The sequence below is a fragment of the Nyctereutes procyonoides genome, unplaced genomic scaffold (genome assembly GCF_905146905.1).
Source record: "Nyctereutes procyonoides isolate TBG_1078 unplaced genomic scaffold, NYPRO_anot_genome, whole genome shotgun sequence".
NCBI classification, from domain to species: domain Eukaryota; kingdom Metazoa; phylum Chordata; class Mammalia; order Carnivora; family Canidae; genus Nyctereutes; species Nyctereutes procyonoides.
In genome coordinates this window covers 6,761,857-6,780,580 of record NW_026575037.1, presented here as the reverse complement: position 1 = coordinate 6,780,580, position 18,724 = coordinate 6,761,857, and the positions used below count along the sequence as shown (strand labels likewise).

The 18,724-nt window shown below is 36.6% G+C and overlaps 1 protein-coding gene across 1 annotated transcript in view; it reads right to left on the bottom strand.

Moving 5' to 3' along the window:
• AXDND1 (axonemal dynein light chain domain containing 1) overlaps positions 1-18,724 on the bottom strand; it is an 87,074-nt gene that overhangs the window by 9,911 nt on the left and 58,439 nt on the right. The window contains exons 19-22 of the mRNA XM_055319548.1: positions 17,636-17,732; positions 9,790-9,900; positions 2,391-2,492; positions 38-142 (exon numbers count right to left, since the gene is read on the bottom strand). Coding sequence (XP_055175523.1) covers positions 38-142; positions 2,391-2,492; positions 9,790-9,900; positions 17,636-17,732 — 415 coding nt within the window. The remainder of the gene's footprint in view (positions 1-37; positions 143-2,390; positions 2,493-9,789; positions 9,901-17,635; positions 17,733-18,724) is intronic.

Sequence of the window (18,724 nt, the reverse complement as noted above, 5' to 3'; positions counted from 1 at the left end):
TTCTCTTTGAATTTCCTACTTGGTTTTAGATACATACCCAGGAAGAAAACACATCTGCTCCAAAAAGAGGCTTGGAATGAACATTTTCATCTTTTTCAATTACTCGAATGAGTTTTTCCTCCTCTGTAGATGTTGAAGGCTTCTAGGGCACAGAAACACGAAGGGCCAATTAGTGAGCTGCAGTGTGACACAGCGTCATGCCAAGCTGCCTGGAACTTTTAATCTTCCGTTTGCTTCAGTCATTTTCCAAGATTTACAGCAAACACTGTGTGAGAAATTAGTGGGGATGGGGAAATGGAGACCAGGAGAGACAAGAGTGAGAAAAACAAAGAGGATTTCTTCCCAAACCCAGGAATTCAGAGCACCGGAGAGATGGACCAGAAAATAACTATGGTATGCATGATTAGTGTTGGCAAAGAAGTGCGTTCCCAGAGCTGTGTACACCCAGAAAAGGGCCCGAGTTTCTGCCTTGACACTTAGGGAATTTTTTACAGAGGAAGTTATATATGAAGACTGAACAAGAATTTGTAACATAGAGAGGAGAGGACCAGAACTAAGGCCAGAAAAGGAGGGAAAGAGGGAATGCATAACACATTTAAAAGATGCAACAGAATTTAGTGGCTGGATAACACTGTTTTCCATTTATTCTGCGCCTTCACTATGCCAAGTACTATACCAGAAATAAAACAGAAAATGCTGGTCAAAAGAGGCTTAGGTGTTGTATAAGATTTTTCTTCTGCCATCTAGCATGTACAGTGACTCTAGGACCTAGGTCACAGCCTGGGATCATGCCAACATTTAAACTATTCACAGAGAAGAAACATCAGGATCAAGAGGTGATCTTGAGTTTTGAGAGCTGAAGACAGTAGTAGTCAATCCAGGGAGTAGCAAGGGCTCTCATGCCAGACTAATCTGTTTTGAATACTGGTTCTGCCACTTACAGCTTTGTGACTTAGGATAAGTCAGTCAACCTTTCTGAGCTTCAATTTACTTAACTGTAAAATTGGGTGATAATTTTTACCTTAAAGTTGTGTAGATAAGAAATAACGCATGCAAACATGTAGCTCACGGTAGACACTCAATTATTGGTAGTTATCATTGTATTGTCATTATTACTACAAGTGCCCTAGGAAGGGTTGTTATCACTATGAATGCTCCAGCAGGCATAGAGACAGGGTAAGGAGAAGGGAGGTGTGGAGATGGGCCTGGAAGGAGGGGGAAAGGCAGCCCAGAATGGGAACTGAAGAAGAAAACACAAGGGTACCTGGGCACCTACCTGGGTGGTTCAATCAGTTAAGTATATGATTCTGGATCTCAGCTCAGATCTTTTTTTTTTTAAGATTTTATTTATTTATTTATTTATTTATTTATTTATTTATTTGAGAGAGAATGAGAGAGAGATAGAACATGGGCAGGGGTAGGGACAGAGGGACAGGGAGAAGCAGGCTCCCTGATGAGCAGGAAACCCAACGAGGAGCTCCATCCCAGAACCCCAGGGATCTCGTTCCAGGTAGAAGGCAGATGCCTAACTGACTGAACCACCCAGGCACCCCTTAGCTCAAATCTTGATCTCAGAGTTGTGAGTGCAAGCCCCATGTTGGAGTCCACTTGAAAAAAAAAGAAGTGGACACATAGACTTTAAACTACTATTTGAAAAATCTGGTAATGTAAGGACAAAGAAACAACATCAGAGTGAGAGGTGGACTGTGTATGTAATACAAGTACAGTGTGAATGAGGCTGATGGAAAGTGACTGGATTTCGAAAAGAAGGACAACCTGACCCTGCAAAATGAAGAGATAAGGATGTCTCAGATATGGTTAAATCTATATGAAAAAAGGGGGGGAGTTGAAGTGTTTATTCCAGATGACCTATTCCTATTTTCAATAGTACCTATATACATATTCTTTTAAGATTTTATTTATGTATTTTATTCATTTAGAAAGAGAACATGAGTAGAGGTAGGTGCAGAGGGAAAGGGAGGGAGAGAGAGAGAGAGAGAGAGAGAGAATCTTAAGAAGGCTCTATGCTCAGCACAGAGCCCAACATGGGGCTCAATCTCACAACCCTGAGATCATGACCTAAGCCAAAATCAAGAGTCAGACACTTAACTGACTGAGCCACCCAGGTGCCTCAATACTATATACATATTCTTTAAAAATATAAAGGGAGGGGCACCTGGGTGGCTCAGTGGTTGACCCTCTGCCTTTGGCTCAGGGCATGATCCCAGGGCCCTGGCATTGAGTTCTGCATCGGGCTTTGCACACGGAGCCTGTTTCCCCCTCTGCCTGTGTCTCTGCCTCTCTGTCTCTCATGAATAAATAAAATCTTAAAACAAATAAAAATACAAAAATATAGAAGGAAAGGAAAACATAATACTAAATCATCTTACCTCTTCTTTTTCTGTTTCCATCTCAAAATCATTTGTGCTTTCTTCTTCCTCCTTTCTAAAAGGCCCATCTATTTCACGTTCAATTAATTCTTTAACAAAATCCTGTGAGATAAAAAAAAATAGTACAATAACAGCGTAGTGCATAGGAATAATTTAGTAGTAATACTGATTATTCATTCAAAGGTATTTTTTTAAAGATTTTATTTATTTACTCTTGAAAAACAGAGAGAGAGAGAGAGGCAGAGACACAGACAGAGGCAGAAGCAGGCTCCATGCAGGGAGGCTGAGGCAGGACCAGATCCTGGGATCCCAGGACCACGCCCTGGGCCAAAGGCAGGCGCTAAACTGCTGAGCCACCCAGGGATCCCAATTCAAAGGTATTTAATGAGCACTAATCTAACAACTGGACACTGCTGGGGATAAAGACAAAAGGTGAATAAGAATGGCCCCTGTAAAAAAAAAAAAAAGAAAAAAAAAGAATGCCCCCAATCCTTAAGAAGTTTACAATTTAGTGGACAGGAAAATACTATGGATACATATAGTCACATGGTAGGAGCACCTAATCTATGGTAGTAGATGTGGATAAAAGAGAGGGTTGGTCAGGAAGGTTTCCTGGAGGACATGATGCCCCTGGGGTCCTGGAAATCAAGCCCCAAGTCAGGCTCCCTGATCAGCAAGGAGCCTGCTCCTCCTTCTCCCTCTGCCTTTCCCTCCTGCTTGTGCTCTCTCACTCACTCTCAAATAAATAAATTAAATCTTAAAAAAAAAAAAAAAAACAGAAGCTAAAAATAACTTCAATGCCCTCAAAAGGAAAATACATAAATAAATTAGGATATAAACCATACAAGATATTTTATAGCAATTCTAAATTATGCTGTAAAAATATGTACATGGTATGGCAAAATATTAACAATATATTGGGATATTTTTACCAAATGAAAATTTTTTCCTGATAGTGCTATAAAATATTTAAACAATTCAAATTAAGAATCTCAACTCTCAAAGGTAACAACTTCTATCAGTTTGCTCACCTTATTCTTCTAGACTGCTTTATACATATATAAACATTTTAATTAAATGAGATAATCATCTTTTTTACATTCTATAATCTGCTTTTATCAAACCAATCCTCTACTGATGAACATTTATATTGTCCAGTCCAGATGGTCCCTAATCTACGATGGTTTAACTTAAAATTTTTCAACTTTACATTGGTACAAAAATGGTAAACATTAAGTAGAAACCCTACTTTGAATTTTGAATTTTAATCTTTTCCCAGGCTAACAATGTGTGATTCAACCCTCTTTCATGATTCTGGGCAGTGGCAGTGACCCACACCTTCTAGTCAGCCACATGTGATCACAAGAATAACCAACTGATACACTTACAACCATTCTGTTTTTCACTTTCAATACAATATACAATGAATTACATGAGATATTCAGGAGTGCCTGGGTGGCTCAGTTGGTTGAGTGTGGACTCTTGGTTTCATCTCATGTCATGATCTCAGGGGTCTTGGGATCAGGCTTCAAACTCAGTAGTGAATCTGTTTGGAAGATTCTCTTCCTCTGCCCAATCCCCCAATAAATAAATATTTAAAACAAACAAAAAAATGAATTACATGAGATAGTTAACATTTTATTGTAAAATGGGCTTTGTCACATGATTTTGTCCAACTGTAGGCTAATGTAAGTGTTCAGAGCACGTTGAAGGTGGGCTAGGGTAAGCGATAATGTTGGGTAGGTTAGGTGTGTTAAATACATTTTTGACTTCCAATATTTTCAACTTACAATGTTTTTATTGGGATATAACTGCAACATAAGCCAAGGAAGATCTGTATTTTGCTATTATAAATAATGATATAATTAGTATTCTTTTTATTTATCTATTTATTTTAATTCCAGTACCATTAACATATAGGGTTTTTTTTTTAAGATTTTATGTATTTATGCATGAGAGACACAGAGGGAGAGGCAGAGCCATAGGCAGAGGGAGGAGCAGGCTCCCTGCCAGGAACCTGATAAGGGACTCAATCCAGGACTCTGGAATCAGGACCTGAGCCAAAGGCAGACGCTTAACCACTGAGCCACCCAGGTGCCCCTCACATACAGTGTTATATTTACCATATAGTGATTCAACAGCCCCATACATTACTCAGTGCTCATTGTTATAAGTGTATTCACAATCCCCTTCACCTATTTCACCCATTCACCCACCTCCACTCCAGCAACCAATAGTTTGTTCTCTATAGTTAACAGTCTGTTTTTCTAGTTTCTTTTTCTTTGTTCATTTGTTTCTTAAATTCCACATATGAGTGAAATCATATGGTATTTGTCTTTCTGACTGGCTTATTTCACTTAGCATCATACTCTCTAGATCCATCCATGTTGTTGCAGATGGCAAGATTTCATTCTTTATTATAGCTGAGTAATATTCGTGTGTGTGTGTGTGTGTGTGTGTGTGTGTGTACGCAATATCATCTTTATCCATTCATCTATTGATGGACACTTGGGCTACTCCCATAGTTTGGCTATTATAAATAGTGCTGCAATAAATAAAGGGTTACATATATCTTTCCAAGTTTGTGTTTTCATATTCTTTCATTAAATATCTAGTAGTGGGATTACTGGATCGCATAGTAGTCTTGTTTTTAATTTTTTTCCATATCTCTTATTTTTTTAATTTAAATTCAATTAATTAACATATAATGTATTATTAGTTTCAGAAGTATTGTTTTCATTTTTGAGGAACCTCCATACTGTTTTCCACAGCAGCTATACCAGTTTGCATTCCTACCATGCACAAGGGTTCCTTTTTCTCTACATCTTTGCCAACACTTCTTGTTTCTTGTGTTTTTTATTTTAGCCATTCGAGAGGTGTGATCTCTCATTGTAGTTTTGATTTGTATTTCCCTGGTGATGAGTAATGTTGAGCATCTTTTCATGTCTGTTGGACATCTGCATGTCTTCTTTGGAGAAATGTCTGTTCATGGCTTCTGATTTTTTAATGGATTATTTGTTTTTTGCCATTGAATTGTAGTTCTTTATATATTTTGGACACTAACCCTTTATCAGATGTCTTTTTCAAATATCCTCTCCCATTCAGTAGTTCCTTTTTAGTTCTGTCAATTGTTCCCTTTGCTGCACAGAAGCTTTCTATTTTGATGTAGTCCAAATAGTTTATTTTTGCCTTTGTTTCCCTTGCTTTAGGATACATATCTATGCAAATGTTGCTATGGCTGATGTTGAAGAATTATACATGTGCTCTCTGCTAGGAGTTTTATGGTTTCAGGTTTCACATTTAGGTCTTTAATCCATTTTGAATTTATTTTTGTGTATGGTGTAAGAAAGTGGTCCAGTTTCATTTTTTGGCTGGTGGCTATCGACTTTTATAATTAACATTCTTACCAAGTGGTCCAGTTTCATTCTTTTGCTTGTAGCTGTCCACTTTTATAATTAAATTATTATACAGATATATCATATATTAGAATTATCAAGTGGACTACAAAGTTATATTTACAAAATTATATAACTAAAGAAATAAGAGATTGAAAAGATGAATAAAGAGAATCACAAGAATGATCAGACTTGAAAAAGACCAAACAGAACTTTAACAACTAAATTTAAAAACTAGGATGCCTGGGTGGCTCAGCAGTTGAGTATCTGCCTTTGGCTCAGAGTGTGACCCTGGAGTCCTGGGATTGAGTCCCGCATCAGGCTTCCTGCATTGAGCCTGCTTCTTCCTCTGCCTATGTCTCTGCTTCTTTCTCTCTCTGTGTCTCTCATGAATAAATAAAGAAAATCTTTTTAAGAAATTGAAATAAATTTAAAAACTGAACAGGAAGGTTTAATAGAAGATTACTGAACAGGAAGATAAGCCAGAAGAAATTATTCAGGATGCAATGCAGAAGCAAAGAGAAAATATGAAATAAGGTTAAAATACATGGGGATAGATTCCAATACATACCCATTTAGAGTTCCAGAAAGAAAAGAGAGAGCAAATATAGTAGAGAAGATATCTGAAGAGATTATAGAATTTTCCATATCTAATGAAAGATACCAAATCAAAGATTTAGGAAACCAAGAAATCCCCAGCAAAATTTAAAGAGAAAAGGAACTCCACAGCCACATGGATCAGAGTGAAACTGCAAAATGCCAAAGACATAAAGATCTTAAAAGTAGCCAAAGAGAAGAGAGGAATTAACTTCAAAGGGACTGACAACTGAATTCTCAACTGTCAATATGGAAATAATAAAATCCAGAAAACAGTAGAAATAGTATCATCAATGGGCTGGGAGGAAATAGTATCATTCTAGAATTGTATACCCCACAAAAATGTTCAGAATGAAGGTGAAATAAGATAGTTTGCCTCCAGTAAATTCTCACTAAAGAAAAAGTTAAAGATGGAGGCAGAAGGAAAGTGACCTAGGTAGAAGATCTGAGATGTCTGAAGGAATAATAAAGAAATCAAATTAAAAAATCAAGTCCAAACGCTACAGGTATTCCTGCTAAAGTCATAAATAAGAAGATGCTTGCTATTACCACTACTATTTAACACTGAATTGGAAGAATTATGTATTGCCATTAAACAAGAAAAAACAATTAGAGGCATAATAATTGAAAGAAAGAGGTAAAATTAACTGTATTTGTAGATGATTTCATTAAATATCTGGAGAACCCAAAAGAATCTATTGAAAAGCTACTAAAAACAATATGATAATTTAGTAAAGTCACAGAATATAAAACTAAAATAGGGAAATCAATAATGTTTACACAGTTACCACTTAGAAGATACAATGGTAAAAAAGATCTCAATTAAAATAGCAAAAAATAGTGGTGCCTGGCTTGGTCTCAGGGTCATGAGTTTGAGCCCCATTTGGGGTGTCAAGATTACTTAAATAAATTTAATTTTTTTTTAAATAGGGCAGGCAGCCTCGGGGGCTTAGCAGTTTAGCGCCACCTTCAGCCCAGCGCAGGATCCTGGAGACCCGGGATCGAGTCCCACGTGGGGCTCCCTGCATGGAGCCTGCTTCTCCCTCTGCCTGTGTCTCTGCCTCTCTCTGTCTCTCATGAATAAATAAATAGATAAATATTTTTTAAAAATTTATAATAAAATAAAATAGAAAAAAATAATCAGGAATAAACCTTACAAGAAATGTGCAAAACTAGTAAACCATAAAACATTTTTGAAAGGCATTAAAAGTAGACATCCTATATTTTTGGATAGAACACCCCAACAGCATAAGTCTCTCTGCTCTAAGTTAGTATATAAATTTAGTATTACCCCAGTTTTTAAAACTCATATTTTCCCAGAGGTAGATTACAGAGTCACAGAAGAATAAATATGCAAGCCCCTAAAGTAGATCAGTGAAGAGGGCTGGCCCTCCCAAATATGAAAATGCATCATGGTGCTTCAAAATTAAAATATTGTGGTTATGACCTATGGACAGATAGACTAAAAGAAAATAATAGAAATCCTGGAAATAGACTTAAGTTGAATATGGCTATTTTTAAATGCTGGAAAACACTATAACATGGAAAGTTGAGAATACTATAATGTGGAAGTCAAATCAGCCTTGCTCATATCAACCCAAAAGACTGAACAAGGACCAGTTGAGTAGATAAAGATATAAGGAAATATATTTCATCCAGTTCAATAGAAAGAATATGGTTCTAATAGTGTTCACCAAAACAAATGGGCTAGTTCTGAAAGTAGGTCTCTGCCACTTCAGATACTCAAACGTAGGCATAATGATCCATCCAGTGTTGGTGTTATACAAAGATTCATGCATCAGATGTTTGGCTGAATTCAATCACCTTTAAAATCCTTTCTGTTCTTAAGTCTCTATGATGCTGTATAGTTCTCAAATTTAATGTTTTCAATTAAATCTGTAGATCTGTTGTGTAGCCAAAATCATATCTGTGGTACTTAATTTTCTGAAACCATACTGTAATTTAAGATTTTTTTTTGAGAGCTCATGGGGAGAGGGAGGGACAGAGGGGGATGGAGAGAGAGAATCTTAAGGAGGCTCTAGGCCCAGCATGGAGCCCAACGTAGGGCTTGATCTCACAACCCTGAGGTCATGACCTGAGCCAAAATCAAGAGTCAGATGCCTAACCTACTGAGCTACCCAGAAGCCCCATGTAATTTAAGATTTATGATATTGATGAAATCATTCAGTGATTAATTTAAGATAATTCTAGCCAAGACCTGGGCAGCAAAAATAAATAAATAAATAAACATTTGTAAAAGATGTATGATTTAGAAAGGTGGAAAAAATAATTTTAAAAGGTGGTATTTCTTCCATGTTTAAATGTAAAATAAAAGTTCCACAAGTGTGTAGGTAGAACCTTCCCTGGCAAGACCCAAGAGCACTGACCTATTTGCCAGATATCACACCTGTACAGTTCACAGCCCTGATAGCAATGCAAGCTTCTTCAGTCTTTACTGGAAATGAACTCCTTTAAACAGACTGAAGTAAAAATAAACATTTGTGACTGCCATTAAGTATAGGATATTCGTTAATTTGGGATCCTAGGTAAACAGGTGGTAGTTAATGCCACAAGATTAGCATAGTCACATGTAGGGTGTAGAATGAAAGTAAAAGCAAGTCAAGGACAGAATATCAATACTTAAGAGGCAGGCCAAAGAGGAGGAGAGTGAAAAGAAATTAAAAATTAGGAGAAAAAAACAGGGAACTTTTGTTTTATGAGGAGATTTTACAAAAGGAGTGAATGACTAGCCAACAGAGTCAAATGATACTGAGAAGTCAAGTTAAATATGGCTTTGGGGCTCCTTCAATTTGACAATAAGGAGTCATTACAGTCCCTTGCAATAGCTTCAGAGTTTTAAGAGAAATGATTGTGATAGGAAGGGGAGAATGAAGTAGGAGAGAAAAAAGACATGCTCAAGGGACATATTTTTTTAGAATGAAAGCAATGACCATGCTTATAGACTGTTTATATATTGACACAGTGGAACCACTAGAGAGGAAGACGTCAAAGATACAAAAGAGAAAGGACTGGGATTACGTGCTCAAAAAAAGAAATGTCTTTCAGTGGGAAGACTGAGCCAGAGGGGAGGAGGAAGTATGAGCAGAAGCAGACCAGTATGAGGACAGGCCTAAGGAAGTGGCAGGCAGTTCCCCTCTGAAAGCTACACTTTCCTTTAAGAAGGATAAAACAAAATTGTCCTCTAAGAAAGTGAGAAGAGATGCTTTAGGTGGATGATCTCTAAGAAGAAAGAGCTGCCAATGCTCTTGGTCAGGGGCAAAATTCTGGAAAATAAATGAGCAGATCATTTGACTGGAAAAAGTCACTGAACCTTATCCATTGAAATACAGGGGAAAAAAGTACAGGAAGAATCTGAATAATGATCAGTGCCAATACAGGGCAAATACCTCTTCTCCAAGTAAGTGTTCTTTTTCTTCCTTTGTCAGTAACTTTTTTTTTCTGCCTTTGATCCCAGAAAGGAGGTGAGAACATGTAGTGATCCACTCATAACATTCTCTCTGAGAAAAGGGAAAAGATAATTATTAAGCAGAAAAAAATCAGACTAGATCAACTCATTTATTCACTCACTTCTATTGAGGAGTTACTAAGTACAACTCTTCTAAATACAACTCTATTCAATTAACTTGTTATCACTTCAGTTCGAAGATTTGTGCAGAAATGATCCTCTATGAATACAGACCTAAAATCATATCATCTTATATCAACAGTGTTTGAGATCTGGGTTGAAATGAGACAAGGAGTAGTAAAGTACCATACAGTCTGTCCCAACAAATGTTTCACAACTGACCAAATCAACTGGGACTGCATAACAATAACAATAAAAATAGCCCACATTTACATGGCATTAATTACATGCTGGATTGTGTTCTAAGCATATGTAATATTAACTCATTTGATCTTCAGTATGAAATATGTGATATTATTTTTTATGAGGTATAATTAAAATAACATTATATAGAGAACAAACTGATGGTTATGAGAGGGGAGGTGGGTGGAGGAATGGGTGAAATAGGTGATGGAGATTAGGAGTGCACTGGTAATGAGCACTGAGTGTTGTATGGAATCGTTGAATCACTATATTGTATGCCCAAAACTAATATAATACTGTATTTTAACTGGAACTGAATTAAAATTTTAACTAAAAAAATCTAAAATCTTAAGAAATGGATTATCCTCAAAACAAACACACACAAAAAGAAATAACATTAGTTTCAGGTGAACAACAGAATGATCCAAAACACTAGTTAATATCTGCCACAATTAGTTACAAGTTTTTTTCTTGTGATAAGAATGGAAATATGTACTATTATTACTTTCATTTTTTAGATGAAGAAATGGAAGAACAGAACAGTTGAACATCTTGCCCAAGGTCATATATATAATTAAGCATGGCCCTTGGACTCTAATCCAGACAGTGCAGGTTTTTAACTACTACAAAAATATTACTCCTCCAGCCCCCATTTAAAATGAAAAATAAAAATTAGAAACACTGTTTTGGGGGCACCTGCAGGGCTAAGTCAGTTAAGCATCTGACTCTTGATCTCAGCTCAGGTCTTAATCTCAGGCTTGTGAGTTAAAGCCCCACAATGGACTCCATGCTGGGTGTGAAGCCTATTAAAAAAAGAAGCAGCAGCATGGGATTCATGGGTGGCTCAGTGGTTGAGTGTCTGCCTTAGGCTTAGGTGGTGGGGGGTTCTGAGATTGAGTCCTGCATTAGGCTCGCCATAGGGAGCCTGCTTCTCCCTCGGCCTGTGTCTCTGCCTCTCTCTGTGTGTCTCTCATGAATAAATAAATAAATAAATAAATAAATAAATAAATAAATAAATAAATAAATAAAATCTAAAAAAAAAAAGAGAGAGAGAGAGAGAGAGAGAGGAAGAAGCAGCAGCACTTTTTTGGAAAAGTGCTCACCCCTTATCTACTAAGATACAGGAAAGATCTATAGCTGGTCTCATCCACCTAAAGTGAATAGTAACACTACATTCACTTAAACAAGATCTGTTAACAGTTAAAAATCTGGCTTCAGGGACGCCTGGGTGGGTCAACAGTTGAGCGCCTGCCTTCAGCCCAGGGAGTGAACCTGAAGTCCTGGGATTGAGTCCCACATCGGGCTCCCTGCAGGGAGCCTGCTTCTCTCTCTGCCTATGTCTTTGCCTCTTTCTCTGTCTGTGTCTCTCATGAATAAATAAATAAAACCTTAAAAATAAAATAAATAAATAAAATAAATAAAATAAAATCTGGCTTCAATGTTTAAAAGAGATGTTATTCCTTATTAGTGAATAACAGCAGAAGAAACTAAGAATAGTTATCTTCTCTGAGGATAAAGATCTGGTCACTCTAACCACCAAAAACTGTACCATGTGGTGAAATAATGACCCACTTTCAGTCCCTGAAATCAACCATAAAGCACAGTAGTAATATGTCTTATATTTTTCTCATTATTAGACTTAATTTTAATTGTGGAAATGTCAGAGCCAAAAAATTTTAGAAATCAAATCAAAACCCTTATGTTCTAGATAAGGAAACTGAAGCCTATGGAGGTAGAGTAAGTTTACTACAACTTTGTAATGTCACTGATAAACTTCAATTTTGGATTCAAGGGTCAGGATGACATCTTATTGCGTATCAAAAAAGAATCGAACAAGGGATGTGAAAGTATTGGGTTCTAGTCCTAAGTTCATCTAATTGGTTGACTTCTTAAGCAAATCCTTAATCATCTTCTATCTATTAAAAACAAATGAGGTTGTTGGTTTACTTTAGGTGACCCTTATGCAGTGGGGAACTGGTGAAAGCCATCTCCAGGGATGGAGAGCCCTAATTTGTAGCATTTGCTGATTTCCATGGTATACACACTCCTACCATGGCAATTTCAATAGCATTCATCAACTCCGTGTGTTATCACTAAATGTGGAGCTGAAACAGGTGTTCACAATCAGCTCCATTATGAACTTCCATCACACCACTGCCCCTAAGGATCCTTCCAGCTACAAAATTGAAACATATATTATTTAACTTTATTGTATCCAGAACAAAGAATTTTAATTTTGAAAACAGTAATATTTTTGAAATCTTATTTCTGCAGTTAATTCATTATTCATTAGAAATAAACTATTCTCTAGTTGAATTTGTATACTGTGAACCAGATCCTAATCATTTTTTAAAAAACTTCTGAGATATTGAAAATACTACCATAAGACTTCTTTTTTTGTTTGTTTGTTTTTACCATAAGACTTCTGATGAGGGTAAAAAATAATCAGTAGGAATCTTTTGATGAAATTTTTACTGTGATCTACAGAGTTGAGCAAGTTTCCATGGAATTAAGCAAGTTTTCCTTCAAAACCTCACAGGGAGCCCAAACTGAGACTCGATCCCCAGATCCAGGATCATTTCCTGAATGTGGGGCAGATGCTCAACTGCTGAGCCACCCAGGTGTCCCTAGTTTTTTCTTTTTAAGATGTTATCTATCTGTCTATTTATCTATCTACCTACCTACCTACCTATTGAGAGACAGAGAGAGCAGGAGCAGGAGGAGGAGCAGAGAGAGAGGGAAAGAGGAAATCTCAAGCAAACTCCATGCTAAGCACAGAGCCTGATGCAGGGCTTGATCTCAGGACCCAGAGATCATGACCTGAGCCAAAATTAAGAGTCCAAGGCTTAACTGACTGAGCCACCCAGGCACCCCAAGCCATAAACTAGTTTTATGTACCCTTGAAAGACTTCATCCTCAAGGTTAGAGAGAGGGGCACACATATTTGGTAGAAACAAATTGAAGTATGAGATCACTTAGTCTTACTTCTGGTGGGGAAGCAGATTCTCAGCCTCCCCTGATTAATACTTCCCTGGTTTAATAATTTGAAATTGCTAGCGAAGGTTTAGTAAGTGGGGAAGAGCTTAACAGAAGACCTAAGTAACCTGGTGGAAAGGTGTAGGTTCTCAAAGAGATAGTAAGGTCATGGACCTCCAGTCATTGCCCAGGGTGAAAGCAGGTAATAAATGGCTCATTGCATGAAGCTTTCACAAAATTTCATAATATGGGTGGTTTTATATAGGTCTCCCCTTAGGAAGAGCATTTCACAGCAATATGTCCCCATATTGCTATAGCCTTAACTTTAATGGGGAGCATCCTGAAATCCTCATTCTAAAACTGCCTTTACCTGGCAACATCATCTCACCTCACAGAGCTCTACCCATTTAAGCAAATGAGAACTAAGACATACTATAGAACAGGCTAGTGAATCTTGACCACTACCTATGGCAGATCCAGCTTCCCCAAACCAGGAGCCCTATGACATCTGGGGGTTGGTAACAGCAAGAGCTAGTTGCAGCAGGCCTGAGCAGATGAGAGCACCATGAGGGGTATAAGCTCTAAGAGATTCAGAGGTACATTAGTTTGTTGTGAAAAACAGAGGCCTTTCCAGAACCAAAATTAAAATGGAGACATTTAACTCCTAGATAAAAAGTGAAATCCACCCACAACCACATTCAAGTAGGACAATATTCTTATTCCCCTGCCATGTACCCTAATTATTCAATGTTTTATTATTTTAATTTTTCTACCAAATGAAATTTGCTATTTTAAAATTTGGATTCAGCATCTATATTTATGAGGTGTATTTCCCCTATATTTATTAGAATTTTTTTTAAACTTTGCCAGGTATACAAAATAAACTGGGAAAACCTTTGGTCACTGTCTATGCTCTTAAATTGTTTACATAGCAGAATGATTACCTGCTCCTTGAAAGTCTGGAAACACTTGTCTATGGAGTCCAGGCAAAATTTGTAGTGGTTTTTTTTGTGTGTGTTTTGTTTTTAATCAATGCATCCATTTCCTTCCTGAAAATTAACCAATCCTATCCTTCTCAAGTTAATGTTACTTACTTTATTTTTTTCCTTAAAAAGTCTCCATCCCCTAGAGATTTTGAAATTAGTAAAATGGTGCACATAAAATATTTTATAAACTCATTTTTTTATAACCTCATTTTTAAAAACAGTGAGCTCAGTCACATACATAAGACACAAAATACATATGTAGACTTTAATAAGAACAGTCATTTACACAACACACAGGCCAAACCCTATATGCCAGTCCTTATATACCATAACATATTTATCCACTCCACTGTCTATGAACAGGTCTGAAATCATTATCTCAGCTATACCTTATGAAACTAGAAAGGAAAGAGCAAACTAAACCCAAAGTAGTGGGGGAAAAGGAAATAATAAAAGCCAGATGAGAAATTAAGAAATAGAAAACAGAAAAATATAGAGAAAATCAGTGAGATCAAAAGCTGGTTTTTGAGATCAAGAAAAATGGTAACTCTTTTTGTTAACTGAGGACAAAAAGAGAGAAGACACAAATTTTCAATAACAGGGAGTGAGTGTGGACATCCTATAGTTATTAAAAAGAATAATAGGAAAATATTTTGAATAACTCTAGATCAATAAACTAAACAACAGATGAAATCACAAATTCCTTATAAATCCAAAGCCACTGAGCTTACTCAAGAAGAAAAAGATCATGGCCCTATATCTAATAAAGAAATTTCCTCAAATCTATTTAAGAAATTAGACAGCTTTTTATCCTAATAGTTTCATTTTGTAATTTACAACTTTCCCAGAGCCCAGATGGCTTCACCAATGAATTCTACCAAATATTTAAGGAAGAAATAACAGACAATTCTACACAAATTGTTCCAGAAAATAGAATACTTATTCTAAGAGGCCAGCATTACCCGGATATCAAAACCAAAGGTATTAGAAAATAAAACAGAACTACATAATCAATATCCCTCATGAACATTAATGCAAAAATTCTAAACAAAACTAACAAACTGAATTTTGCAATATGTAAAAAAGATAATACATCCCTTTATTCTAGGGATGCAAGGTTGGTTTAATGTTCAATTCAAAAATCAATCAATGTACAGTAGTCACCCCCTTATCCATGGGGTATACATTCCAAGACACACAGTGGATGCCTGAAACAATGGATAATACTGAACCCAAATAAACTATGTTTTTCCCTATATGGACATACATATGATAAAGAACCTAGTAAGAGGGGCACCTGGGTGGCTCAGTTAAGCATCTGCCTTCAGCTCAGGTCATGATCTGAGGGTGCTGGGATCGAGCTCCGAGTTGGGCTCCCTGCTTGGTGGGGAGCCTGCTTCTCTCTCTTCCCACTGCTTGTGCTCTCTCTTGCTATCTCTGTCTCTCTGTCTCTGTCTCTCTCTCTCTCTCTCTCTCAAATAAAATCTTTAAAAAACAAGAATATAGTAAGAGATTAACAACAACTAAGAATAAAATAGAATGATTATAACAATACATGTAATAAAAGTTCTGTAAGTGTGCTCTCTAATATCTTATTGTACTGTCCTCATTCTTCCTGTGATGATATGAGATGATAAAATGCCTATGTGATGTGATGAAGTGAGGTAAATGATGTAGGCACTGTGACCTAGCATGAGGTTCTACTGACCTTGTGATGCTACATCTACTGTGCTGGACTGTGTTGGCCAGGGGTAACTGAAACAGTGGAAAGTGGAACTTGAGGTGGGAGGGACTATCATAATTCACTGTATTAAAAAACTAAAAAAGGACAACCCATATGACCATCTCACTAGATGCAGGAAAGGATTTAATAAAACCCAACATTCATCTCTGACTTCAAAAAGTTTTTTCAGCAATCATGGACTAAAAAGGAACTTCCTCAATCTGAGGAAGGGCATCTATAAAACACCTACAGCCACAGTTACACTCAAGGACAAAAGAATAAATACTTTTCCCCTAAGACGGAACAAGGCAAAGATATCCGCTCTCACCACTTTTATTCAACCTGGTCCTGGAGACTCTAGTTAATATGCAAAAGGCAAGAAAAATAAATAAAAGGCATGTACAGGAAAAGTAGAGTCTGAAGGAAAAAGAGACTCTTAAAAAGAATAAGTTCAGCAAGCTCACAGGATATGAAATCAATATATTTTAAAAATCAATTATAATTCTATACATTAGAAATGAATAATCAGAAATTGAAATTACAAATAAATCACTTATTAAAAAACAAATGAATCACTTTTAATAGTACAAAAATATGAATTTCTCAGGGATAAATCTGACAAAATATGTGTAAGACCTGTACACAACAAAACTGTGTTGAAAGAAACAAAGGACTTATGTAAATGAAGAGATATACCATCTTCACAGGTCCAAAGACTCAATATTGTTTAAGTGTCAATTCTTCACAAATTGATCAGTAGATAAAATGTAATCATAATCAAAATTCCAACAGGGTGTTTTGGAGAAATTAATAAGCTAATCCTAAAAATTTCATATATGGAAAGCAAAGGACCGCAAATGGCCTGATCAATCTTGAAAAGAACAAACTTGGAGGATACTGGATTTCAAAACTTAGTATAAAACCACAGTAATCAAGACAGTTTGATAATCATGACAATGTCAATGAACAGATCAACAGAACACAGTAGAATGTCCAGAATAATATGGACATTCTACTGAACATTCTACTGTGGATGACAGACCACATCAAGTACTGGTGAGAAGTAGAGCAACTGGAACATTCATACACTGCTGGCGAGAATGTACACTGGCTTAACCACTTTGGAAAACAACTTGATAGTTTCTTAAAAAGTTAAACACACTCATACCATGTGACTTAGACATTTCCATTCTCTAGATACTTGCTCAAGAGAAATTAAAGCAATGCCTGTGTACATGATTATGCACTGAAGCTTTGTAATATTCAAAACTGGCAACAAGTCAAATGCCCATCAACAGAGAATGAACAAATAGTGTATATCCCTATAATGAAATACTACTCTGAACTAAAAAGCACGAACTCTTAATAAAAACATGTGTGAATTTCAAAATAATTATGCCTAGTCAAAGAAGTTAGACCAAAAAAAGTGTACATTCTGTATGATTCTACTTATATAAATTCTAGAAAATGAAAAATAATCTTTGGTGTTAGAAAGTAGATCAGAAATTGCCTGGGGAAGGGAAAAGACTAGGAGAGATGACAAAAGGGTACAAGGAAACTTTGACTATGTTGGACATTTTCCCTTTTTTATCATCAGAATCATTTTATGGGTGTATCCACAATTTAGAAATTATCAGAGTGTACACTTTAAATATGTTCAGTTTGTTGTAAATCAGGTCAACCTAAGAAGTTTGCTAAAAACAAACGAAAGAGAAGTAAGGAAAAGATAGTGTTATTACCTTCATCTCATCCAGCTCATGAAGTTCCTTAGTAGGATTTTTTTCTAAGTGACCTGCTTTATTCAGAGCGATGGCTGTTACCAGCCCTTTGCAACAACTGGAAGGGGAAAAAAAAAGCACACACACAGGATGACCTATTTATTGTTGGGTCCCCTTCTAAGTGTTTTAGATCCTGATATAGTGGAAGTTAACCATAATAATTAAACTGCTGACTCATGGAAGAGAATAATTTCCATTTCTCACCCTCATCCTATTCTACTCACCCACCCCAATTCTTTTCACTCTTGACCATTGGTAACACTGAATAGAAATAAAGGAAACGGGGATCCCTGGGTGGTGCAGCGGTTTAGTGCCTGCCTTTGGCCCAGGGCACGATCCTGGAGACCCGGGATCGAATCCCACATCGGGCTCCCGGTACATGGAGCCTGCTTCTCCCTCTGCCTATGTCTCTGCCTCTCTCTCTCTCTCTCTGTGACTATCATAAATAAATAAAAATTTAAAAAAAAGATTCTTTAAAAAAAAAAAGGAAAGAAATAAAGGAAACAACTGGCTAGACCATAAAAGTTACTTCCTGAATTTCAAGCAATCCTTATCCTTGTGATATATGCTTCCTGGTTAATAAATTACTGTTTTTCAGACCTCATCTATATTTGGTAGGAATCTTCCAGCTTTTCAGATATAAGGGTTCTTTATTTGGGATTTTTTTTAAAGAGATGTTTCGGTTGATGTTTGGTGAAACCAAACATATTTAGTGAAATATAAGTGCACACTCAGTTTTGCATGGAATGACACAGGAGATACAAGCTGCTCCCCAGTATGTGCAAACATGCAAGATGCATCTCACTAATACAAGCAAGTGGGCCTTTTTGGTTGATCTGGTTTTCCTTTTACTAATTCTCACTCCCATATACACATAATACTTCCATCCTGCCTACAGCAACACTGTGTTCAAAAGAATTCTAAAGCCATTAGGAAAACATTAAAATCACATATTTCAACTGGGCAGTGTTGCAGCTACTCTAAAGACTAATCTAATATTTCTTTCAAGGTTCGAAAACAGTCCCTTATTCCTGCTACCTCCTTGCCCTG